General features: G+C 52.1%; 1 protein-coding gene across 5 annotated transcripts; it reads left to right on the top strand.

Annotated features, from left to right (window-relative positions):
• The first annotated feature begins 598 nt into the window (after nucleotides 1–598).
• LOC116942120 (neuronal acetylcholine receptor subunit alpha-7-like) lies at nucleotides 599–23,931 on the top strand. 5 transcript variants are annotated; one of them, XM_032953712.2, is made up of 12 exons: nucleotides 599–980; nucleotides 1,824–1,976; nucleotides 3,796–3,935; nucleotides 4,646–4,690; nucleotides 6,266–6,375; nucleotides 13,090–13,169; nucleotides 17,095–17,262; nucleotides 17,406–17,600; nucleotides 18,292–18,378; nucleotides 18,671–18,780; nucleotides 20,357–20,509; nucleotides 20,804–23,931. In XM_032953712.2, exons 2-12 carry the CDS (start codon nucleotides 1,916–1,918, stop codon nucleotides 21,287–21,289), a joined length of 1,635 nt encoding a protein of 544 aa, XP_032809603.1. In that variant the 5' UTR covers nucleotides 599–980; nucleotides 1,824–1,915; the 3' UTR covers nucleotides 21,290–23,931. The 5 variants fall into 5 exon arrangements, with proteins under 5 accessions (XP_032809603.1, XP_032809605.1, XP_032809607.1 ...); XM_032953714.2 differs by having other exon boundaries at nucleotides 1,839–1,976; XM_032953716.2 differs by having other exon boundaries at nucleotides 1,877–1,976.
• Nucleotides 23,932–25,184: the final 1,253 nt, after the last annotated feature.

Genomic DNA, 25,184 nt, shown 5'->3' on the forward strand with positions numbered 1-25,184 from the left:
GCCTGCGCGTGCTGTCCGCTGTGATTGCCTGTACGACTGTCTGCCTTGACTGCCTACTTGGCTGTCTGCCTGTGCGTGCTGTCCGCTGTGATTGCCTGTACGGCTGTCTGCCTTGACTGCTTGTGCGGCTGTCTGCCTGTGCGTGCTGTCCACTGTGACTGCCTGTGCGTGCTGTCCGCTGTGACTGCCTGTTTGGCTGTCTGCCTGCGCGTGCTGTCCGCTGTGATTGCCTGTACGACTGTCTGCCTTGACTGCCTACTTGGCTGTCTGCCTGTGCGTGCTGTCCGCTGTGATTGCCTCGTACGGCTGTCTCCCTTGACTGCTTGTGCGGCTGTCTGCCTGTGCGTGCTGTCCACTGTGACTGCCTGTGCGTGCTGTCTGCCTTGACTGCTTGTGCGGCTGTCTGCCCGTGCGTGCTGTCCACTGTGGCTACCTGTGCGACTGTCTGCCTGTGCGTGCTGTCCGCTGTGACTGCCTGTTTGGCTGTCTGCCTGCGCGTGCTGTCCGCTGTGACTGCCAGTACGACTGTCTGCCTTGACTGCTTGTTTGGCTGTCTGCCTGCGCGTGCTGTCCACTGTGACTGCCTGTGCGTGCTGTCTGCTGACTGCCTGTGCGGCTGTCTGTCTGAGCGTGCTGTCCGCTGTCACTGCCTGTGTGGCTGTTTGCCTGTGTGTGCTGTCTGCCTGGGTGTGCTGTCTAATGTTGACTGCCTGTGCGTTCTGTCTGCCTGTGCGGCTGTGTGCGCCGAGCTGTCACCCCCGCTGCTCCCCGTCCCCCAATTCACAAGTTTCTCTCTCTCATGTTTTCAACGCATCGGAAAAAAAAACATCGACCCCTGAGAGAGACTGGGAGCGAGTCGGAGAGAATAGACAGACGGGGGCGGGGGGCGGAGAGAGACGGGGAAAAAGGAGCGAGAGGAGAGACGTAGAGAGGAGAGACGTAGAGAGGAGAGAAGCAAGAGACGCGGAGAGAGAAGAGAGGTGAGTGATGCTCTCTCCATCCTTGGCCCTCCTCTGATCCCCCGTGACCCCCCCCCTTCCCCGCGATATCCGGGGACCTTCGACTGCGGTTCGGGATCGGTAGAGACGGGGTCAGGGCCGCCCCCCTCTACGGCGTGAACCACACTGTGCAGCCAGTCGGGGGATCAGAGGGGATCACGGGGAGCCGGTAAAGGCGCGCGGTGGGAGGGGGGGGGGGGGCTGTGCGCAGGTTGAGTAGCTGCTGCCGAGGCCGCGGGCTCGGCCCTTGGGGGACCCGGCCGCTGAAGAGGGGGGCTGCCCCGCCCCCCGTCTCCCCGCTTGCCAGGCTGATGCGACACAGCTAGAATTGTGATAACGATGATTATGTAACGCCGCGTCCTGCCGGCGGGTGCTGAGTGCGGACAGCAGCAGCTGAGTGCGGGGTGTAGTAATGTGCAGGGTTCCGAGTAGGGTGCAGGGTGTTTCTGGTGCTGGTGCTGTGTACCGGGTGTAGTGTTCAGAATTCTGATTATCGGGTGCTGTGTACATGGTGTAGGGTGCGTGGTGCCGGGTTCTCGGTGTAGGGTGCTGGGTGTAGGGTGCTGTGTACATGGTGCTGGGTGTAGGGTGCTGTGTACATGTTGCGGGGTTCTGGATGTATGGTGCTGGGTGTAGGGTGCTGTGTACTGGGTTTACTCCCACAGACTCAGTAACCTCATGGCGAATTATGTATAGCAGTCAGCTGATTACCTACATAGCTATGAAGAAGTGCCATTGCCCGAAACGTCGCCTATGATATACCGTTTACATTTCCTGGTAAGGCCACAAATGTGTGGCGTTGTCTGTACACCACTGGCAATGCAGTATCACGACCCCCAGGTGACTCACAGGTAACGGCCTTGCCCCGCCCACCCAAGTGTGTAGCCCCGCCCCCTACGCAGCTCCGCCCCGTGGCCATGCGGGGCCCGGACACCTCGGCGCTCCTGCGCGCAGTTCTGATCACGTGCCTCCTACCAGGTAAGAACCACTCCTTCAGCCACCCACAGGCAGCCGCACACCAGCCAGACCCCTCACCACCCAGACCCCTCCCCTCACCACCCAGACCCCTCCCCTCACCACCCAGACCCCTCCCCTCACCACCCAGACCCCTCCCCTCACCACCCAGACCCCTTCCCTCACCATCCAGACCCCTCCCCTCACCACCCAGACCCCTCTCCTCACCACCCAGACCACACCCCTCACCACCCAGACCCCTCCCCTCACCACCCAGACCCCTCTCCTCACCACCCAGACCCCTCCCCTCACCACCCAGACCCCTCCCCTCACCACCCAGACCCCTCACCACCCAGACCCCTCCCCTCACCACCCAGACCCCTTCCCTCACCGCCCAGACCCCTCCCCTCACCACTCAGACCCCTCCCCTCACCACCCAGACCCCTCCCCTCACCACCCAGACCCCTCCCCTTACCACCCAGACCCCTCTCCTCACCACCCAGACCCCTCCCCTCACCACTCAGACCCCTCCCCTCACCACCCAGACCCCTCCCCTCACCACCCAGACCCCTCCCCTCACCACCCAGACCCCTCTCCTCACCACCCAGACCCCTCCCCTCACCACCCAGACCCCTCACCACCCAGACCCCTCCCCTAACCACCCAGACCCCTCCCCTCACCACCCAGACCCCTCACCAGCCAGTCCCCTCCCCTCACCACCCAGACCCCTCCCCTCACCACCCAGACCCCTCCCCTCACCACCCAGACCCCTCACCAGCCAGTCCCCTCCCCTCACCACCCAGACCCCTCCCCTCACCACCCAGACCCCTCCCCTCACCACCCAGACCCCTCACCACCCAGACCCCTCCCCTCACCACCCAGACCCCTCCCCTCACCACCCAGACCCCTCCCCTCACCACCCAGACCCCTCCCCTCACCACCCAGACCCCTCCCCTAACCACCCAGACCCCTCACCACCCAGACCCCTCCCCTCACCACCCATACCCCTCCCCTCACCACCCAGACCCCTCACCACCCAGACCCCTCACCACCCAGACCCCTCACCACACCACCCAGACCCCTCCCCTCACCACCCAGACCCCTCCCCTCACCACCCAGACCCCTCACCACCCAGACCCCTCCCCTCACCACCCAGACCCCTCCCCTCACCACCCAAACCCCTCCCCTCACCACCCAAACCCCTCCCCTCACCACCCATACCCCTCCCCTCACCACCCAGACCCCTCCCCTAACTACCCAGACCCCTCACCACCCAGACCCCTCCCCTCACCACCCAGACCCCTCCCCTCACCACCCAGACCCCTCCCCTCACCACCCAGACCCCTCACCGCCCAGACCCCTCCCCTCACCACCCAGACCCCTCACCACCCAGACCCCTCCCCTCACCACCCAGACCCCTCCCCTCACCACCCAGACCCCTCCCCTCACCACTCAGACCCCTCCCCTAACCACCCAGACCCCTCACCACCCAGACCCCTCCCCTCACCACCCAGACCCCTCCCCTCACCACCCAGACCCCTCACCGCCCAGACCCCTCCCCTCACCACCCAGACCCCTCACCACCCAGACCCCTCACCACCCAGACCCCTCCCCTCACCACCCAGACCCCTCCCCTCACCACTCAGACCCCTCCCCTAACCACCCAGACCCCTCACCACCCAGACCCCTCACCACCCAGACCCCTCCCCTCACCACCCAGACCCCTCCCCTCACCACCCAGACCCCTCCCCTCACCACCCAGACCCCTCCCCTCACCACCCAGACCCATCCCCTCACCACCCAGACCCACGTTCCACTGACCGCCCCCCTCTCTGCCCCCCAGGATCGTTCCAGGGGGAGCACCAGCGCCGCCTCTACCGCGAGCTCCTGAGTCGCGCCTCGCCCCTGGAGCGCCCCGTGCAGAACGACTCCCAGGCACTACGGGTGGACTTCATGCTCAGCCTCATGCAAGTGATGGACGTGGTGAGCGTTGGGGCCTCACCACCTCGATCCACCACTCATTCCTTGGTGAACATTGTGTATTTCGATGACGGCGACGATTCTTTGAGAGCTTAGTTCGAGGGAGACGGTTGTCACTTCGTGGACGCGTCGACACGTCTCGGTGCGCAAAGTCACGCAGAAAATTGCGCGCTTCAGTTGTCGGTGGACGTTCGAAGCGAGGACTGCGACGCTCAAAGGAATCGCGTCTGTCCCCCTTGAGACGTGCGTCAAGCAAATCACTCGAGACGCCGGAATGGCAGCAGGAGCAATTTATGCGAATGCTGTCGCAAGAAGTCAGACGTTTGGCGCAACGCTCCTTCGCTGACTACGCGTGACGAGTGAACGACGAGTCTCGCCATAAAATAACCAACACCGTTGACTTCCCCGCGAAGTTTTAGCCATCGCCAGCACCGGCATCGCACATCATCATCGTCCATCACACATGCCTCACGGTCACGACCCCGATCATTCACAGCTCTATCATTCCCACCATTGCGATCCACCATCACAGTGATCATGCCCATGGGACAGCCCGCATCACTCCCCCTTCTCCATCCATTACCACCATCACACCGCCCCCATAATCCCTCATCACCCCTCTAACATCCCTCCCGTCTCCTCCTCTGCTTCCTCTCCGCACTCCTCGTCTGCCCTGCCCCTCCCCGCACTTCCTCCATCTCCCCGTCCCCCAGGATGAGAAGAACCAAGTGCTCACCACCAACGTGTGGCTGCAGATGGTGAAGTATGGGGTGGGGGGGTTGGGGGGGTTGTCGTGGTGGTTGTAGTGCGAGTAGTGTGATCATGGTGGTCGTAGTAGTGTGATCATGTTGGTCGTAGTAGTGTGATCATGGTGGTTGTAGTGCGAGTAGTGTGATCATGGTGGTCGTAGTAGTGTGATCATGGTGGTCGTAGTAGTGTGATCATGGTGGTCGTAGTAGTGTGATCATGGTGGTCATAGTGTGATCATGGTGGTTGTAGTAGTGCAAGTAGTGTAATCATGGTGGTCGTAGTAGTGCGAGTAGTGTAATCATGGTGGTCGTAGTAGTGTGATCATGGTGGTTGTAGTGCGACTAGTGTAATCATGGTGGTCGTAGTAGTGCGAGTAGTGTAATCATGGTGGTCGTAGTAGTGTGATCATGGTGGTTGTAGTAGTGTGATCATGGTGGTCGTAGTAGTGCGAGTAGTGTGATCATGGTGGTCGTAGTAGTGTGATCATGGTGGTTGTAGTGCGAGTATTGTGATCATGGTGGTCGTAGTAGTGTGATCATGGTGGTCGTAGTAGTGTGATCATGGTGGTTGTAGTGCGAGTATTGTGATCATGGTGGTCGTAGTAGTGTGATCATGGTGGTCGTAGTAGTGTGATCATGGTGGTTGCAGTGTTAGTCGTGTGGTTGTGGTGTTAGTGGTGTTGTCGTGGTGGTTGTAGTGTTGTGTTGTCGTGGTGGTTGTAGTGTTGTGGTCGTGGTGGTTGCAGTGTTAGTCGTGTGGTTGTGTTAGTGGTGTGGTCGTGGTGGTTGTAGTGTTAGTCGTGTGGTTGTGGTGTTAGTGGTTTTGTCGTGGTGGTTTTAGTGTTGTGGTCGTGGTGGTTGCCGTGTTAGTCGTGTGGTTGTGGTGTTAGTGGTGTTGTTGTGGTGGTTGTAGTGTTATTGGTGAGTTGTTGATGTTGATTGTTGTTGTTGATTTGAACTTGGTGCATTTTCTTTGTCCTGGTTGTTGTTTTTCGTACCCGTGGTTGTTGATTATTGTTTATTTTGCTGATTGCTGTAGAATGTGGATTGTGGTGGTGGTTGTGGTGGTTGTAGAACTGGGTGGAGTGTGGTTATTGTAGATTGTGGTGGTGGTTGTAGAACTGGGTGGAGTGTGGTTAGTGTAGATTGTAGTGGTTGTGGTGGTGGTGGTGGTTGTAGAACTGGGTGGAGTGTGGTTATTGTAGGTTGTGGTGGTGGTGGTGGTTGTAGAACTGGGTGGAGTGTGGTTATTGTAGATTGTTGTGGTGGTTGTAGAATTGGGTGGAGTGTGGTTATTGTAGATTGTGGTGGTGGTGGTGGTTGTGGTGGTGGTGGTGGTTGTGGTGGTGGTTGTAGAACTGGGTGGAGTGTGGTTATTGTAGATTGTGGTGGTTGTGGTGGTGGTGGTTGTAGAACTGGGTGGAGTGTGGGTATTGTAGATTGTGGTGGTGGTTGTGGTGGTTGTAGAATTGTGTGGAGTGTGGTTATTGTAGATTGTGGTGGTTGTGGTGGTGGTTGTAGAACTGGGTGGAGTGTGGTTATTGTAGATTGTGGTGGTGGTGGTTGTGGTGGTGGTGGTTGTAGAACTGGGTGGATTACTATCTGCAGTGGAACGCCTCGCGCACTCCGGGCGTCACCAAACTCCGCTTCAAACCCGAGCAGGTGTGGACCCCGGACATCCTGCTCTACAACAGGTGGGGGGGGGGGGGGGGGGGTGAGAGGGGTTCAGGTTGATGTTGTGTGGCCAGGTGAGACCTCAAGAGACCAGGACTGGAGTGTCATCGCACGAGTGATTCTCCAAAGCAAAGCGAATACAATAAAGTAACAGCAAATTTCGATTTGAAGCTTTCGTGACTGCAGGGATTAATCTTCTGGGTTCTTTCGGTAAAGTCACATAGAATGGAGATAAAATAATAAAAATAATAATAACAGAATAAAATTCTCAAGACATTTCGGCCACAACACAAGTAGCCTTCCTCAGGTGAAGAAACAGGACTGTCCGGAAGACAGCGCTTGAGTGAACCCTGCCAAGCATGGCAGCGTCTTTTAAGCTGTGTAGGAGGAACAGAGTGCCTTAACAAAGGAGTTTACATATAAATTAGCATGTAACTGGGGAATTAGCATGATGTTGGTGTCGGAATAGAGGAGGGGGGAGAGGAGTTTACATATAAATTGTCATGTAACTGGGGGATTAGCATGATTTCGATTTAAAGCTTTTGTGACTGCAAGAATTCATCTTCTTTGGTTCTTTCGGTAAAGTCACGTAGAATGAGAATAAAATAATATTTTATCAATTTATAATTGTATTCTCATTCTACGTGACTTTACCGAAAGAACCAAAGAAGGATTAGCATGATGTTGGTGTCGGAACAGAGGAGGGGGGAGAGGAGTTTACATATAAATTAGCATGTAACTGGGGGATTAGCATGATGTTGGTGTGAGGGATTAGCACCACGGAGAGCGACGAGCTTTTGTTCAGACGGACGAGTCCATCTATGTTCGGAACGGAGGAGGGGGGAGAGGAGTTTACATATCAACAGTAAATTAGCATGCAACTGGGGGATTAGCATGATGTTAGTAAGAGGGATTAGCACCATGGAGAGCGACAAGCTTTGTTCAGACGGACGAGTCCATCTATGTTCGGAACGGAGGAGGGGGGGGAAGAGGAGGAAACAGCCAAGGTGCGCTGCTCTGTCCTGTGTTGCGTTATAACTATGCTATAAACTAGACTACTATACATTACAATATTATACCTTCCAATCTAAACTACATTGTATAATATCATGTCCATAGACAAACCCCACCTTTGAATTATACAATGCGTTACTATACACTACCCTATACTTTACACCAGGGGTCGGCAACCTATGGCTCGCGAGCCAGATGTGGCTCTTTTGATGACTGCATCTGGCTCGCAAATAAATCTTAGCTGACATTTCTTAACATGATAAGTAATGAATAATTCTGCTGACATTAAAGTAAAACATTACAGAAATCACAGTGTTAAAAATAACGTTTCATTCTCATGCATTTTAATCCATCCATCCATTTTTCTACCGCTCCTGCTCAGGGTTGCAGGTGGCTGGAGCCAATCCCAGCTGTCCGACACCAAAACTCTATTTTTATTGGATAATGCGGTAGCCTACGGGTCGTTGTGAGGTCAAGAAGTAAACTTCCGTCCTTTTAATCAAATAGTCAGCTAGCTAATTTATGCAGAGCAAACCCTTTTGATGAAGAAGATGGCGAAAAAGATGAGGAGTACCGCACATTTCAGCACAAATGGACAGAAGAATTCACCTTTGTGGAGAGAGCAGGTTCTGCGGTGTGTCTAATATGCAATGATAAAATTGCATCAATGAAACGGTTAAATATAAAGCGGCACTTTGACACACGCCATGCTACATTTGCATCGAAATATCCAGCGGGGGACAGCAGAAAGAAGGCATGCCAAGAGCTACTGTCCAGAGTGCAAGCTAGTCAGCAGCAACTCCGTGTATGGACCAGACAAGGTGATGGGAATTCGGCTAGCTTTGCTGGTTCTTTAGCAATTGTGAGGAACGGAAAGCCATTCACAGATGGCGAGTATGCCAAAACATTCATGCTTGATGTGGCCAACGAACTTTTTGACGACTTTTCGGATAAATACAAGATAATCAAACGAATAAAAGACATGCCTCTGTCAGCAAAAACTGATCACGATCGTACCATAATGATGGCAAATCAAGTGGAGGAAACAAGTGAAGGACATAAATGCAGCGCCATACTTTTCCCTTGCTTTGGATGAGTCAACAGACGTAGGTCATTTATCCCAGTTCAGTGTGATTGCAAGGTATGCTGCCGGTGACACACTGCGTGAGGAAAGTCTTGCTGTTTTGCCAATGAAAGGGTCAACAAGAGGGAAGGATTTATTCAAGTCTTTCATTGAGTTCGCTAAAGAAAAAAATCTACCGATGGATAAGCTTATTTCGGTGTGTACTGATGGTGCTCCGTGTATGGTGGGGAAAAACAGAGAATTTGTAGCGCTTCTTCGTCAACATGAAAAAGACCAATCCTAAGTCTTCACTGCATTCTACATCAGGAGGCGCTTTGTGCTCAAATGTGTGGTAAGCAGCTTGGTGAGGTGATGTCACTGGTCATTCGGGTGGTCAACTTTATTGTTGCCCCTAGCTTTAAATGATCGCCAGTTTAAGATACTGCTGGATGAAGTTGGGAATCATTATCCCGGTCTGCTTTTGCACAGCAAAGTGCGTTGGTTGTCAAGAGCGAAGGTGCTCAGCCGTTTTGCAGCTTGCCTGAGCGAAATCCGGACTTTTTTTTAATGAAAGATGTCGAGCATCCTGAGCTAGCTAACACTGAGTGGCTCCTGAAGTTGTACTATCTTGTGGACATGACTAGACATCTGAACCAACTCATTGTGAAAATGCAAGGCATTGGAAATGCAGTTTTATCCCTTCAACAAGCAGTGTTTGCATTTGAAAACAAACTGGAACTCTTCATCGTGGATATTGAAACAGGTCGTTTACTGTACTTTGAAAAACTGAGAGAATTTAAAGATGCATGCACAGCAAGTGACCCCGTTCAACATTTTGATCTCCAGCAGCTAGCTGGCTTCACATCTGATCTCCAGCAGTCATTCAAAGCACGCTTTGGAGAATTTCGTGAGCACACTCGTCTTTTCAAGTTCATCACTCATCCACACGAGTGTGCAGTGGACAAAGCCGACCTGAGTTACATCCCTGGTGTCTCCATCAGAGATTTTGAGCTGGAAGTTGCTGGCCTGAAGGCTTCAGACATGTGGGTGAATAAGTTCAAGTCACTGAATGAAGATTTGGAAAGACTTGAACGACAGCAAGCAGAGCTGGCGAGCAAACACGAGTGGACAGAAATGAAAAAAATTAAACCCGCAGACCAGCTGATTGCCAAAACATGGAACGCGCTTCCTGTCACATACCACACACTGCAGCGTGTGAGTATTGCTGTATTGACCATGTTTGGTTCTACGTATTCACGTGAGCAGTCGTTCTCACATCGAAAAAACATCAAGACCAACCTACGATCCCGTTTAACGGATGAAAGCCTCAACGCCTGCATGAAGCTTAACCTCACCACGTATCAACCAGACTACAAAGCCATCAGCAAAACCATGCAGCACCAGAAGTCGCATTAATGGTAAGAAGTATTTTATTTATTAGTGGTTGTTGGTATAACAACGTTATTAAAAAGGATAAATTCAGAGACATATTCTAAAATTGGTGGTCTTTTAAAAATGCACGCATTTAGTTGTATTCAGTGTTAAAAAATATTATATGGCTCTCACGGAAATTTATTTTAAAATATGTGGCTTTCATGGCTCTCTCAGCCAAAAAGGTTCCCGACCCCTGCTTTAGACTATAAAATATTAGACTTGTAGTATTACACTATGTATTATTCTACTAACCCTACTGTATGCCACACTGCTGTATATTCACTATACAATTACGGTACTATATATTGCCTTATGAATTATGTTAAACATTACACTGTTATACTATTTATTATTATACAAAATGCTATAAACTATACTATTGACCATCGTGTGAAAGGTACTAAGAGACAGTGCCAGCGAATGGACTGCGGTCTGAAGGTCACCGTAAAATACAATCCATCAAGTACCGAAATGGTTTATAACGTCTTTCCAATGGTTACTAAGCCAGAATCCATCTTTTCGGTTGAAATTGTCTCAGAGTTTGTATATGTGGATAGCCTCATGAACGAATCTCTCATGGTAGCCGGATGGCTTGCAAAGAACGTCCGTATTGGAGAAGTCAATGTCATGTGAGCCCACTGAATTATAACAGTGATCTGCCACGGCTGAGGTGTTCATCCTACTGTGTTTCAAGTCTGCTTCATGTTCACGGATGCGGTCCGAGATATGTCGTTTGGTTTCTCTAATGTAGCTGCTACCACGGAGGCAACTTAGTTTGTAGACACCCGGGTACTGTATGTCTGGAACCACATCTTTTACAGACGGAACCAAATCATGGATTTTATGTGCTGTGTTGAATCGGACCTGGATTTTGTGTTAAGGATTTTGGAGATCTTTTTTGTGACCCCCCGCAATGTAGGGTAAGGTGATGGTTTTGAATGGCTCCTCAAGAGGATCCCTCTTCATGGTTGGAGTGATGGCTTTGCGGATTGTGTAGTCGGAGTAACCATTAGCCTTGACAGCTTGGTGTACGTGCTTGAGTTCACTAGCAATGTGTTCCTGGTCGGAAATACATTGAGCTCTATGGTATAGAGTCTTGATGAGGGAATTCTTCTGGGATAGATGGTGGTGAGAATCCGGTTTTAAGTAAGCATCCGTATGAGTAGCTTTCCTGTAGACAGAGTGGCTTATTGAACCATCAGGTCTCCTTTTAATGAGGACACCCAAAAAGGGTAGCTTGCCATCTTTTTCGACTTCCATGGTAAATCTGATGGCTGGGTGTATGGAATTGATGTGGTCGAGGAATTGGTCTAGAGCAGGCCGGCCATGTGGATCCAGGTCCGATTCAACACAGTACATAAAATCCGTTATCTGGTTCCGTCTGTAAAAGATGTGGTGACATACAGTACCCGGGCGTCTACAAACTAAGTTGCCTCTGTGGTAGCAGCTACATTGGAGAAACCAAACGACATATCTTGGACCGCATCCGTGAACATAAAGGAGACTTGAAACACGGTAGGACACCTCAGCCGTGGCAGATCACTGTTATAATTCAGTGGGCTCACATGACATTGACTTCTCCAAGACGGAGGTTCTCTGCAAGCCATCCGGCTACCATGAGAGATTCGTTCATGAGGCTATCCACATATACAAACACAGAGACAATTTCAACCGAGAAGATGGATTCCGGCTTAGTTACCATTGGAAAGACGTTATAAACCATTTCGGTTCTTGATTGATTGTATTTTACGGTGACTTTCAGACCGCAGTCCATTCGCTGGCACTGCCTCTTAGTACCTTTCAGATGACGGTCAATAGTATAGTTTATAGCATGTTCTATAATAATAAATAGTATAACAGTGTAATGTTTAACATAATTCATAAGGCAATATATAGTACCGTAATTGTATAGTGAATATACAGCAGTGTGGTATACAGTAGGGTTAGTAGAATAATACATAGTGTAATACTACAAGTCTAATATTTAATAGTCTAAAGTATAGGGTAGTGTATAGTAACGCATTGTATAATTCAAAGGTGGGGTTTGTCTATGGATACGATATTATACAATGTAGTTTAGATTGGAAGGTATAATATTGTAATGTATAGTAGTCCAGTTTATAGCATAGTTACAACACAGGACAGAGCAGCACACCGTGGCTGTTTCCTCCTCTTCCCCCCCTCCTCCGTTCCAAACATAGATGGACTCAATCTTTGAGAGACGGAACATCACACTAAATCAAACAGGGTTTAGCAAAATTTGGAACTATGTAAAGCAACACAGACGGTCGATTAAAACACAACGCATGGTTTGGTTGAATACGCTGCTTTACATAGTTCCAAATTTTGCTAAACCCTGTTTGATTTAGTGTGATGTTCCGTCTCTCTGTATCCCCTGGTATATATCTGTGTTAATTCCCTCTACTTAAGGTCTGTATATATATCTGTGATTATGTGTTTCCTCTACCTGATGATGATTGCTTGTGTTGCAATAGAAACGTCGTATATTATGTAATTTTATTTTTAATTTTTCTTATTTCTACGTGACTTTACCGAAAAAAACAAAGATTAATTCCTGCAGTCACGAAAGCATCAAATCTATAGATGGACTTGTCCATCTGAACAAAGCTCGTCGCTCTCTGTGGTGTTAATCCCTCATACTAACATCATGCTAATCCCCCAGTTACATGCTAAATTATTGTTAATATGTAAACTCCTCTCCCCCCTTCTCCGTTCCGAACATAGATGGACTCGTCCATCTGAACAAAGCTTGTCGCTCTCCGTGGTGCTAATCCCTCACACCAACATCATGCTAATCCCCCAGTTACATGATAATTTATATGTAAACTCCTCTCCCCCCTCCTCTATTCCGACACCAACATCATGCTAATTCCCCAGTTACATGCTAATTTATATGTAAACTCCTTTGTCAAGGCATTATGTTTCTCCCACACAGCATAAAAGACGCTGCCATGCTTGGCAGGGTTCACTCAAGCGCTGTCTTCCGAACAGTCCTGTTTCTTCACCTGAGGAAGGCTACTTGTGTTGTGGCCGAAACGTCGTAATAATTTTATTCTGTTATTATTTTTATTATTTTATCTCCATTCTACGTGACTTTACCGAAAGAACCCAGAAGAAAGTAACAGCAATTAAGCAAATAGCAATCAAAGCAATATCAACTGCGTTGTCATGTGTGTAATTGTGTGGTTTTGTGTGGTTGTAGTGCAGATGAGAGGTTCGATGCCACATTTCACACGAGTGTCCTGGTCAACCACACGGGCGGATGCCAATACATACCCCCAGGTACACACACACCCCGAGGTACACACACACCCCGAAGTACACACACACCCCCAGGTACACACACACCCCCAGGTACACACACACCCCCAGGTACACACACACCCCCAGGTACACACACACCCCCAGGTACACACACACCCCGAGGTACACACACACCCCCAGGTACACACACACTCCGAGGTACACACAACAACAACCGCCATTCACCACTAAGTGGCGGTGACATCACCACTACGCTTGTGCCAGGCCATGTGCACCTTGAGGCCACGTGAAGTGTCGAACGCCCGCTGGCAGGAGGTCACGGAGCAGACCCAAGTGCCACGGGTCAACTGACTGAGATGACTGAGATGACTGGCTGATGCACCACCTGTGCCCCCTACTGTGCCAATCTGCTGTGCTTCAGCCACCCGGTGCTCCGCTCGTTGTTGTGAGCGTCGCTCCTCCGCCCTCCGTTGTTGTTGGAGGGCGACTGCCTCCAACTGCCCAGTAGCGTCCTTCATGAGCCTCCTCCACAGAGGCCGATCTTGACACCGCTGGTACCAGTCATCGGCAAGTCCACTCAGCTCCATGTCCTCCTGTACCACATCAATCCATCTCTTCTCTAGCCCGTGCCACGCCTGTTTAGCCCCCTCGATCCAGCCGAACAAAAGCTATTTAGGCATGCGGTGGATCGGCATGCGGGCTACATGACCCAGCCAACGCAGCCTTGACTGCCGGAGGAGCTCACCGATGGGACCTTGTCCAGATCTTTCAAGGATTTTTGAGCTCCTCACACAATCTAGCCTGGTTAAACCCAGAATGGATCGTAGGCAGGCTAGCCTAAATGTTTCTAACCGGCGAAGATGTTCCATTAGGGGGGTCCACGTTTCCCAAGCGTAAAGAAGGGAGGGAATGACTGTGGCCGAGAAGACCTGAAGCTTAGTGCGGAGCGACAGACCAGGTAGCTTCCACACAGCGTTACGCAATCGATGAAAAGATATTTCCGCTCGACTGATTTGGAGTGAGACCTCTGCTGTTAAACTGGAGCCGGTCATAAGCACACTGCCCAGGTATGGGAAACTCTACACTCTCTCCACAAATGCCCCATCACCGATTGGGAGTTGTTAGGGTGGAGTGTCCGATGGTACAAAATACCCAGGCAGGTGCTTAGTTTTGGTGGGGCTGATGGTAAGGCCCCACCTCTTAGTGGCATGCTCCAGTCTCAGAAGCAGCATCTCCAACTCCTCCTCTGAATAAGCAGCTATTACCAAATCATCGGCATAAATAACGTGTTTGAGCAATAGGGGGCCATCCCTTAACCGCACCCGGGCATCAATCAGCCTCCCATTATATCTGTACCAAATGGAAATTCCCCCGGTACAGCTATTGAAGGCTTCACGAACTACGTGGTCAAAATAGATGTTAAATAATGTGGGAGCCAGAGGACATCCCTGTCGCACCCCAAGGTGTACAGGGAATGGCTCTGACTCCCATCCACATAGATTTACCCGGGCCTGCTCACCATCATGAAGGTCCTTAATGATCGTGAGCAGAGGGTCAGGGACTCCGAAAGCACGAAGAACAACCCAGAGCCCAGGCCTACTGATGGTATCACAGGCCTTGACCAGATCACTAAAGCAGAGATGTAGGTCTTGTTGGAATTCCCTACATCTCTGCTGTAGCAGACAGACAGAAAATATGGCATCTGTGCAGGACCAGCCTTTCCTGAAATCGCATTGGGGCTCCGCATGCCTCTTCTCAGGGTGCCTGGCAAGGCGATGTTGAATAATCCTTGCCAGGACCTTTCCCGGCATACTGAGGAGTGAGATGCCCCTGTAGTTGTTACAGTCTGTGCGGTCCCTCTTCTTAAAGGGTCAGACCACCAGGGCATCCTTCCAATCCTCCGGAACCCGTCCAGTGGTCCAGACTGATGTTGTCATATAGGGCAGTCTGTGCACAAACGCCACCCTCCCTCAGCATTTCGCTTGGGAGATCATCTCTGCCCGGTGCCTTTCCTGGTCTCAGACTCCGGATCGCCTTCAGTACTTCCTCAACAGATGGCACCTCAGCCAGCCACTCACAGGAGGTGCTTCTTCCAATATTTGAGGCACCGCAGCCTCAGCAGAGTCATCCCCACTTTGTGCCACGATGTTTTTCTGGCTGAGGGATTTCCCCTCCCCCAGGACCTCACGAAACTGCTCAGCAAATCTGCCAACCTGTTCCTGGGGGTCAGAGATTGGATCACCGTTTTTTCCCCTAATGATGGTAATAGGTGTGGCGCTGCAGGTTACTTTTTTGATGGAGTTAAATAGGGATTTGGAATCGCGGGCTGCTGAGGCAGACTCCATCTCCTCAGCAACCCGCGACCACCACCCATCCTTGCAGCGCCTCACGGCTCTCCAAACCTCCGAGCGAAGGCTGTGGTAAGCCTCCTCATTCTCTGACGTGGGATTCTGTAGCCGATTAGAGTGGGCCTGTCGCTTTTTCTCAACCATCCTGAACACCTCCTCTGTCAGCCAGGGTCTCTGGGGAGGTCTGGACCGCGTACCCAAAGCAGCCATTGCAGCTGCATGAGTCAGAGTCCTAAACCTCGCCCATTTACCCTCGACATCAGGAGGAGTGGGGGACGATGCCAACCCCAGCCGCAAGCGATGATGAAATTCTAGCTTGCAACTTTCATCAGCTAACTGAGACCAGACCACTTTAGTTTGGAATGGGGTCCTGGGTGTACACCCACCACCGGAGTAGAAGAATGGCAGGCGCATCTTACAGATGACTAGTCGATGGTCAGAGGGCAGATCAGCTCCACAGTAGGTCCTGGTGTCAAGGACATGGGCCCGCATCCGCTGGTCCGTCACTATTTAGTCCAGCAGATGTTCTTGCTTGGACCCGGTATGCATCCATGATGTTGTGTGGATGCGCCGATGCCGGAACGGTGTGTTGGTAATTACACGCCCATGGGCTGTACAAAAATCACTCCAGACCAGGTGCCAGCATCATGACCAACTCGGGCATTGAAGTCACCCAACAAGTTGACTCTATCCCGAGGGGCCACTTTAGCCAGCACCTGTGACAAGAGGTCATAGAAGGCATCTAACTCATCGGCTTTTCCTGCATCCCTCTACGGATGTTCGTCTTCGGTGGGGGGATAAGTAACCACGACCACCACTCCTCGCCTCCAGTTTATGGGAAGGCGAGCCCAAAGTAGCCTGGGGTTAACAGCTTCCCACACCTCACTGCCACGCTCACACGCCCCCTTCATTCTTGTGTTCAAAAGAAGAGCCACACCCTGTTGTTTGGCAGTCTCCTGCCCCGAGTAGAGGACTGTCCACCTCTCATGGTGGCAGGAGCCAGAACCGGTCCACCGGACCTCCTGAATGCCACAGAGATCCAGGCGGTACCGGTCCAGCTCCCGACAGAGGAGTGGCAGCCTCTCCTCCGCAGTGAGCATTCGAACATTCCATGTGGCCACACGAAGTGGCTTTTCGTTGTTTCTGGAGGAGCCCCGAGGGTAAAGATTCAATCTGTTGGCTCCGCTAATTGGGGTTTGGCCAGGAGACGTCATAGACGCCTGTCCCCCCAGGTCCTCCGGCACAAGCGTATTAGTTACATATTTAAGTCGTGGTTTAGTGGTAATTAATTGAAGGTGGAGGAGGGGTTACCAGCCCCTCGCTCCCATCCAGAGCCCCTGTTTAGCCACTGTGGTGGTCACAGACGGCATGAGGGGAGAGGCCAATCGGAATTGGCCCTCCCCCCACAGCACTGTCCACGACAGAGCTGCCGGTCCGGCACCGCGAGGAGGTAGGGGGTTGTTTTGCCGGACCAGGTACACACACACCCCCAGGTACACACACACCCCCAGGTACACACACACACGTACCTCCAGGGCCTGGCCGGATTCGCTCGCCACTGACGTTGGCCGTGTGTGGGTGGCGCTCGCGCGCAGGCATCCTGAAGAGCTCCTGCAAGATCGACGTGCGCTGGTTCCCCTTCGACGTGCAGAGCTGCGACCTCAAGTTCGGCTCGTGGACGCACGATGGCTGGCTCATCGACCTGCACCTGCTGCATGCCGACACCTCAGGGTACCTGCCCAACGGGGAGTGGGACCTCATCGGTGAGCGCTGGGGCTCCGTGCGGTACAAGGCCATGTGCCGTGCGGCATCGTGCGTGGCGCGGTGTTTTGTTTCTCGCTTGGCGCCATGCTGTACGTGGTTCGGGGTGCAATGCCCTGCACGCGGTGTGGTGTGCGTTGCACAGGCGTGGTGGGCAAGCGGAACGAGCTCTTCTACGAGTGCTGCCAGGAGCCGTACACGGACGTGACGTACACGCTGCTGCTGCGGCGCCGCACCCTCTACTACGCGCTCAACCTGCTGCTGCCCTGCATGCTGATCTCCGCACTTGCACTGCTTGTCTTCCTGCTGCCCGCAGAGTCTGGAGAGAAGATCTCCCTTGGTGAACTCACGCACAACTGAGTCACAGGGTGGGCGGATGAGCTCGTGGTTATATTGATGATGTTATTGCGAAGGGAAATATCGTAATTAAACTTCGATTGATTGATGGCTAGATAAGTGGATAGCTAAGTGAGTGGCCGGCCGGGCGAGTGGTCGGCCAGGTGTGTGGCTGTCCGGGTGAGTGTCCCGTCGGGTGAGTGGCATCTAGAGAATGAGCTCCTGTCCTTCTCGCTAACTCTGCCCGGCATCTGTGTGAATAATTAATCAGTTGAGCTGCGATGTGTGCACTTGGTTTTTGCTGAAACGCGGCGCCATGCAGTCCCTCGCACCTCCGGGCACTTTTTCAGTGACGCTTCAGCTGAGTTCGCAGAACTCGACACCGGGGAGAAAAAGGCGGCCGGGGTGTGGCATTGCCTACCCACGCCCGCGTGCTCCGTACAGGCCTTCATAGTTAAATTTCGATTTAAAGCTTTCGTGACTGCAATGATTCATCTTCTTTGGTTCTTTCGGTAAAGTCACGTAGAATGAGAATAAAATAATACATTTATAAAATAAAATAACACAATAATATTCTCACGACGTTTCGGCCACAACACAAGCGGCCTTCATAGGTTCCACTCGCTGGCAGCACTTGCCCAAACAGCCCTTGTGGGCTACCTGGGTGGTCTTTGCGTGTTTGTGTGCGCGTGCAGGCATCACGGTGCTGCTGTCCCTCACCGTGTTTATGCTGCTCGTGGCCGAGATCATGCCGGCCACATCGGACTCTGTGCCACTCATCGGTGCTCACACGCTCCGCACAACCCCGACACAACACCGCAGCACACCAACCTGCAGCACATCTCCCCAGACATCACGTGATCGCACCACACCGCATCAATATGTCACCCCTCACACCGCCGCCCCACATCAAGCCACACAACGAGCACATCACATACCACACGAGAGCACACCCCAGCCTACTGCTGCACGTTGCTGCGCCGCACACATGATACCAAATCATGCCAACCGTGGTGCAACCGCTCCGTGTCCCCGCCCCCACCCCCCGCCCGCCCCCCCCCCCCCCCTGTGCAGGACAATACTTTGCCAGCACGCTGATGATCGTGGGCTTCTCGGTGGTGGTGACCGTGCTGGTGCTGCAGTGCCACCACCACGACCCTGATGGCACCAATATGCCCACCTGGGTGAGGGCGGCGCCAACACCACCTCCGCCACCACTAATGCCACCATCACTACCAGCACCACTACTTGTTCAGGGGGTCTTTGGGTTTGCGCGTGCTTCTGTGTGTGAACTTGTGAGCCCAGTAGGTAAGCAAGTGTTTGAGTAGGTGAGTGGTGAGTGAGTGGTGGGTAGTTGAGTGAGTGGGTGTGTGGGTGGAGCGGTAGTATAGAGGTTAGCGCACTGCCCTATGAACCCAACGACCTGAGTCCGATTCTTGCTCACAGCCAACACCAGTGCTATTTATCTGAATCGGTCCTGGGCCACCCCTAGTTCAACTCAGCCACAAATGAGTACCTGTTGCGGTGTCTAAACATCGTCACGAGGGAGACAAATGTGGTGGTGCTGGTCACCCACCCCCTCAAGTCCCGTGCCGGTAATCCAATAGGTGCTACTCGCCAACAGCCCTTGCCCCAACAGTCTGTTAAAGGCTACATGGGGGATCTTTGTGTCGGTGAGTGAGTGGGTGAGTGGGTGAGTCAAATTCAAGTGCCTGGGAGATTATCTCACAGGATGGAGGGCTGGGCCCAACGCTGTGGTTGGGTTAGGAGAATATTAGCCAGGGACATTTTAAAGAACTCAAGTTCCAGGTAATTCATATTCTTAGCTCTTTCGGTAAAGTCACGTTGAAGGGAAACAATAAAATAATAATATATATAAAACAATACAATTCTCACGACGTTTCGACCATAACATAAACGGTCGTCATCAGGTGTGTCGGTTTACATTAATTTATTTATTTTTAAACAGTGTATTTATTTATAAAAAAAAACGTCAGCGCCACGCGCAGCGATTTGGCGGTTTATTTAGAAGGACTAGTCCATATATGTTCTGAAAAGAGGAGGGGGGAGACGAAAAATTAATGTATGCTGTCTGAAAGCCACTGTAAGCGTGAACAATCAATTATGACCTGAAATGGTTAATCAAATCTTTCCAATGATTTCTAAGCCAGAATCCATCTAACGTTCATGAGGCTATCCACATATACAAGCACAGAGACAATTTCAACCGAGAAGATGTATGTCACGTCCGTGTACGGCTCCTGGATTCTGGCTTAGCAATCATTGGAAAGATTTGATTAACCATTTCAGGTCTTAATTGATTGTTCACGCTTACAGTGGCTTTCAGACAGCATACATTAATTTTTCGTCTCCCCCCTCCTCTTTTCAGAACATAGATGGACTAGTCCTAAATAAACTGCCAAATCGCTGCACGTGGCGCTGACGTTTTTTTAAATAAATAAATACACCGTTTAAAAATAAATAAATTAATGCAAACCGACACACCTGATGACGACCGTTTGTCTTATGGTCAAAATGTCGTGAGAATTGTATTGTTTTATATATATATTATTATTTTATTGTTTCCCTTCAACGTGACTTTACCGAAAGAGCTAAGAATATGAATTACTGCAGTCACGAAAGCTTTAAATCAAAATTCAAGTTCCAGGTGTTTGGGCCATTAGCAGATTTGATAATGGGTGATCGTGATGATGGTGATGATGATGGTGGTGGTGGTGATAATGTTGTTGTTGTTTCCAGGTGCGGGTATTGCTGGTGCACTGGTGTGCCTGGTTGTTGCGGATGAAACAGCCGGTGAGAGATGCGAGGTCAGGCGGTCCCCATGGCAGCCCGGCGCCGTGGAAACCACCGTGCCTGAGCGAGCACCCGGGGACCGGGGCCGACAGGGGCCAGGTAACCACCGCCACTCAACCGCACAACCACAGCCATAACAACACTCGTGGCTACACCGGTAATCACAATCCTGACAACACTTAAGCAAGTACACTCATGATAACACCCATAACTACAGTTATGCACAATCACAGCCACTCAACTACTCACAACCATTCAACCACACTCACAACCACTCAACCACAATCACAAACACTCAACCACACTCACAACCACCCAACCACACTGACAACCACCCAATCGCACAACCACGCACAGCTGCTCAACACCACGCGTGCATGTGCCCCACCACAGGGAGTCTCCGCGCAGTTCCATGGCCGGAGCGTGGAGGAGCCGATGCATGAATACTTCCACCTTCAGCAGGGGGCCTATCTCCACCAGGGGGCCTACCTCCACCAGGGGTCCCAGCTGCACCAGGGGGCCCAGGCATGCAATCCCGTCGCACAGCAGCAGCAGCACCTCTTCCAGGAGGACAGCTGCTGCCCTGGCTGCCCCAACATAGCAGGGGCAGCAGGAGGAGAAGGAGGAGGAGCAGCCCGGCAGGAGTCCCCCTTGCAGAGCTGCGAGCTGGCTGGGCTACTGGCGGAGGTGCACTACCTGGCGGAGCGAATGCGGGCGGCGGACGCGGGCGCCCGGCTCGGGGGGGAGTGGCGCTTCGCGGCGGCGGTGATCGACCGCCTGTGCCTCATCGCATTCTCCATTGTCACCATCTCCTCCACGGCCGCAATCCTCGTGTCTGCGCCCAGCTTCATGCAGGCCATCACCAAGGACTTCGGGTGACGGGGGAGCGCGGAGGAGGAGGTGGGGGAGGTAGGAGGAGGAGGGGGGTGGAGGAGGAAGAAAAAGGAGGAGGTAGAGGAGGAGGGGTGGAGTACCCCCAGTAATAATCATCGTCATCATAATTATCAGGAGCAGTGTCATCGTCGCACTAGACGCTCAGGTCTGATGGTGGCAATGGGGGCCGATTTGGTGCTAGGGTGGCCACCTGACCTGGCGTGAACCTGGGTGAGTGGTTGAAGGGTTGCGTGCCTGTGAGTGCGGTTGCCTGGCTGTGAGTGCGGTTGCGTAGCTGTGAGTGTGGTTGCGTGGAGGTGAGTTCTTGCAGCTGTGCTGACCTCTCCCGTGCTGTGGGGGAGGTGGTGACCCTAGCCGAGGGAGGGCGACGGCCTCCAACGAAAATATTCACAATCATCATTGCCATCATCGCAATCATCGTCGCCATCGCTATGTCCACCTGTATTCCCACCTCACTTGTACTGCTTGCTTGCGTGAAGGCAGGTGGTTTAATTTTGGTGAGCCGGAATATATAAATATATGTGTGTATGTGCCCGGCACACCACGTCCAGTATACTGTCTGGCTACGGCTGTGGCTGCTGCGAGTCGTGGGCAACCTCCCGCTGATTTCACCGAGAGCCAGAAAATATTGAGTGAAAAATGTATTCGCTCACCTGCACTCACCTGCACTCACCTGCATGTACTCACACACTTGGACTAACATGTATGTACAGTGAGGGAAAAAAGTATTTGATCCCCTGCTGATTTTGTACATTTGCCCACTGACTAAGAAATGATCAGTCTATCATTTTAATGGTAGGTTTATTTGAACAGTGAGAGACAGAATAACAACAACAAAAATCCGGAAAAACGCATGTCAAAAATGTTATAACTTGATTTGCATTTTAATGAGGGAAATAAGTATTTGACCCCCTCTCAATCAGAAAGATTTCTGGCTCCCAGGTGTCTTTTTTACAGGTAACGAGCTGAGATTAGGAGCACACTCTTAAAGGGAGTGCTCCTAATCTCAGCTTGTTACCTGTATAAAAGACACCTGTCCACAGAAGCAATCAATCAGATTCCAAACTCTCCACCATGGCCAAGACCAAAGAGCTCTCCAAGGATGTCAGGGACAAGATTGTAGACCTACACAAGGCTGGAATGGGGCTACAAGACCATTGCCAAGCAGCTTGGTAAGAAGGTGACAACAGTTGGTGTGATTATTTGCAAATGGAAGAAACACAAAAGAACTGTCAATCTCCCTCGGCCTGGGGCTCCATGCAAGATCTCACCTCGTGCAGTTGCAATGATCATGAGAACGGTGAGGAATCAGCCCAGAACTACACGGGAGGATCTTGTCAATAATCTCAAGGCAGCTGGGACCATAGTCACCAAGAAAACAATTGGTAACACTATGCCTTGAAGGACTGAAATCCTGCAGCGCCCGCAAGGTCCCCCTGCTCAAGAAAGCACATATACATGCCCGTCTGAAGTTTGCCAATGAACATCTGAATGATTCAGAGGACAACTGGGTGAAAGTGTTGTGGTCAGATGAGACCAAAATGGAGCTCTGGCATCAACTCAACTCGCCGTGTTTGGAGGAGGAATGCTTCTTATGACCCCAAGAACACCATCCCCACCGTCAAACATGGAGGTGGAAACATGCTTTGGGGGTGTTTTTCTGCTAAGGGGACAGGACAACGTCACCGCACCAAAGGGACGATGGACGGAGCCATGTACCATCAAATCTTGGGTGAGAACCTCCTTCCCTCAGCCAGGGCATTGAAAATGGGTTGTGGATGGGTATTCCAGTATGACAATGACTCAAAACACGGCCAAATCAACAAAGGAGTGGCTCAAGAAGAAGCACATTAAGGTCCTGGAGTGGCCTAGCCAGTCTCCAGACCTTAATCCCATAGAAAATCTGTGGAGGGAGCTGAAGGTTCGAGTTGCTAAACGTCAGCCTCGAAACCTTAATGACTTGGAGAAGATCTACAAAGAAGAGTGGGACAAAATCCCTCCTGAGATGTGTGCAAACCTGGTGGCCAACTACAAGAAACGTCTGACCTCTGCGATTGCCAACTAGGGTTTTGCCACCAAGTACTAAGTCATGCTTTTCAGAGGGGTCAAATACTTATTTCCCTCATTAAAATGCAAATCAATTTATAACATTTTTGACATGCGTTTTTCCGGATTTTTTTGTTGTTATTCTGTCTCTCACTGTTCAAATAAACCTACCATTAAAATTATAGACTGATCATTTCTTCGTCAGTGGGCAAACGTACAAAATCAGCAGGGGATCAAATACTTTTTTCCCTCACTGTAGTCACACACTTCAACTCCCCTGTATGTAGTCACACACTTGTACTAACATGTACTCAAATATTTGTACTCACACACGTGTACTCACCTGTATGTATTTACACGTGTGATCTCACCTGTATATAAGGTACTAACCCACCTGTATTTATTCACACACATGTACTCCTCTGTATGTCCTCACACACTTGTATTCACCTATACCCGCACTCATCACTACTCGCTGACCCGCACTCACGTGTACTCGCCTGTATTCACCTATACTCACTCACCTGTATACACTCACCTGCTCTCATCTGTATCAGGATCAATAAAGACCCTGAATTGAATCATGATTTTTCCTGACCCCTATGTGGGGTCCCGAAGGGGTTCTTAGAGAGGGTATCACTGAGGCGGGGTCCCTGGAGGAATCTTTGTCTGGCTCTGTGGAGGAGGCTCGTGAAGGACGCTGCTGGGCAGTGCCAGGCTAGGTGCACTTTGAGGGTACTGGACGGTTGGAGGCAGTCGCCCTTCAACAATGGATGGTGGAGGAGCGATGCTGACAACAACGAGTGGAGCTCTGGGCGGATAAAACGCAGTCAACCCGGGGCACCTGAGTCTGTCCCGTGACCTGCCAGCGAGCCTCAAGGTGCACCTAGCCTGGCACAAGCGCCTTGGTGTCGTCATCGCCACCGTTTTGCATGTGTGTGCTCGGCAGCGTGTGTGTGCTCGGCAGCGTGCGTGTGCTCGGCAGCGTGCGTGTCTGTGTGTGATTCTGCGGAGCAGTGGCACAGTGGTTAGCGCATTACGCCGCGACCTCTGCCACCCGAATTCAACTTCCGCTTACGGGGGGGGGGGGGGGTTCCAAAATCAGTTACGAATATCCGAACCAGTCCTGGATCTCCCGTAGGTCCACTCAGCGTTACATTGTTGCCTGGTGCGGTGTGTAAACTACAGCACAATACGAAGGGTGCCGAGCGTGGTAGCGGCCACACCGTCCCCTGATCGGTGCTGCTCGACTGGGTGGGAGGGAGACGGGACCCGGTGGGGTGAGGGGAGACGCGGGCAGGAACCGAGGGATACACTGGGGACTGGTGAGGAGACGGGGGCTGGAGTTTTCAATGCTTTCTCGTCTCCCGTCGTCTTCCTCCTTCCACCAAGGCCACTCAAGCGAAATTCCTCGTCAAGCGTTTCCTTCCAAAACAGAGTTCGGCAGACAGTTACAACAGCCCCCCCCCCCCCCCCAAAGCCTCCTCGCTACCCCCCCCCCCTTCTGGTCCCACTCTGGCTCCACTGGGGCCCCGCTGGGGCCCTGCTGTGGCCCCGCTGTGGCCCCGCTCTGGCCCCGCTGTGGCCCCGCTCTGGCCCCGCTGTGGCCCCGCTCTGGCCCCGCTGTGGCCCCGCTCTGGCCCCGCTGGGGCCCTGCTGTGGGCCCGCTGTGGCCTCGCTCTGGCCCTACTGGGGGCCCGCTGGGGCCCTGCTCTCGCCCCGCTCTGGCCCTGCTGTGGGCCCCGCTGTGGCCCCGCTGTTGCCCTCGGCCGGGAGTGGCGGCGCGAGGCTGCACTGCCATCGGGGGGTCCGAGGCGCGACTCCCCCCGAGCGC

The sequence above is a fragment of the Petromyzon marinus genome, chromosome 13 (genome assembly GCF_048934315.1).
Source record: "Petromyzon marinus isolate PM22_M1 ecotype Great Lakes invasive population chromosome 13, UKy_Petmar_22M1.pri1.0, whole genome shotgun sequence".
Lineage (NCBI taxonomy): Eukaryota > Metazoa > Chordata > Hyperoartia > Petromyzontiformes > Petromyzontidae > Petromyzon > Petromyzon marinus.

What these genes read in the sequence shown, in the direction of transcription:
- LOC116942120 (XM_032953712.2), top strand. Translation starts at nt 1,916, where the DNA reads ATGCGGGGCCCGGACACCTCGGCGCTCCTGCGCGCAGTTCTGATCACG. An exon ending in GATCACGTGCCTCCTACCAG is followed by an intron (nt 1,977 to 3,795) that starts GTAAGAACCACT and finishes TCTGCCCCCCAG; the next exon opens with GATCGTTCCAGGGGGAGCAC. An exon ending in ATGCCAATACATACCCCCAG is followed by an intron (nt 13,170 to 17,094) that starts GTACACACACAC and finishes GCTCGCGCGCAG; the next exon opens with GCATCCTGAAGAGCTCCTGC.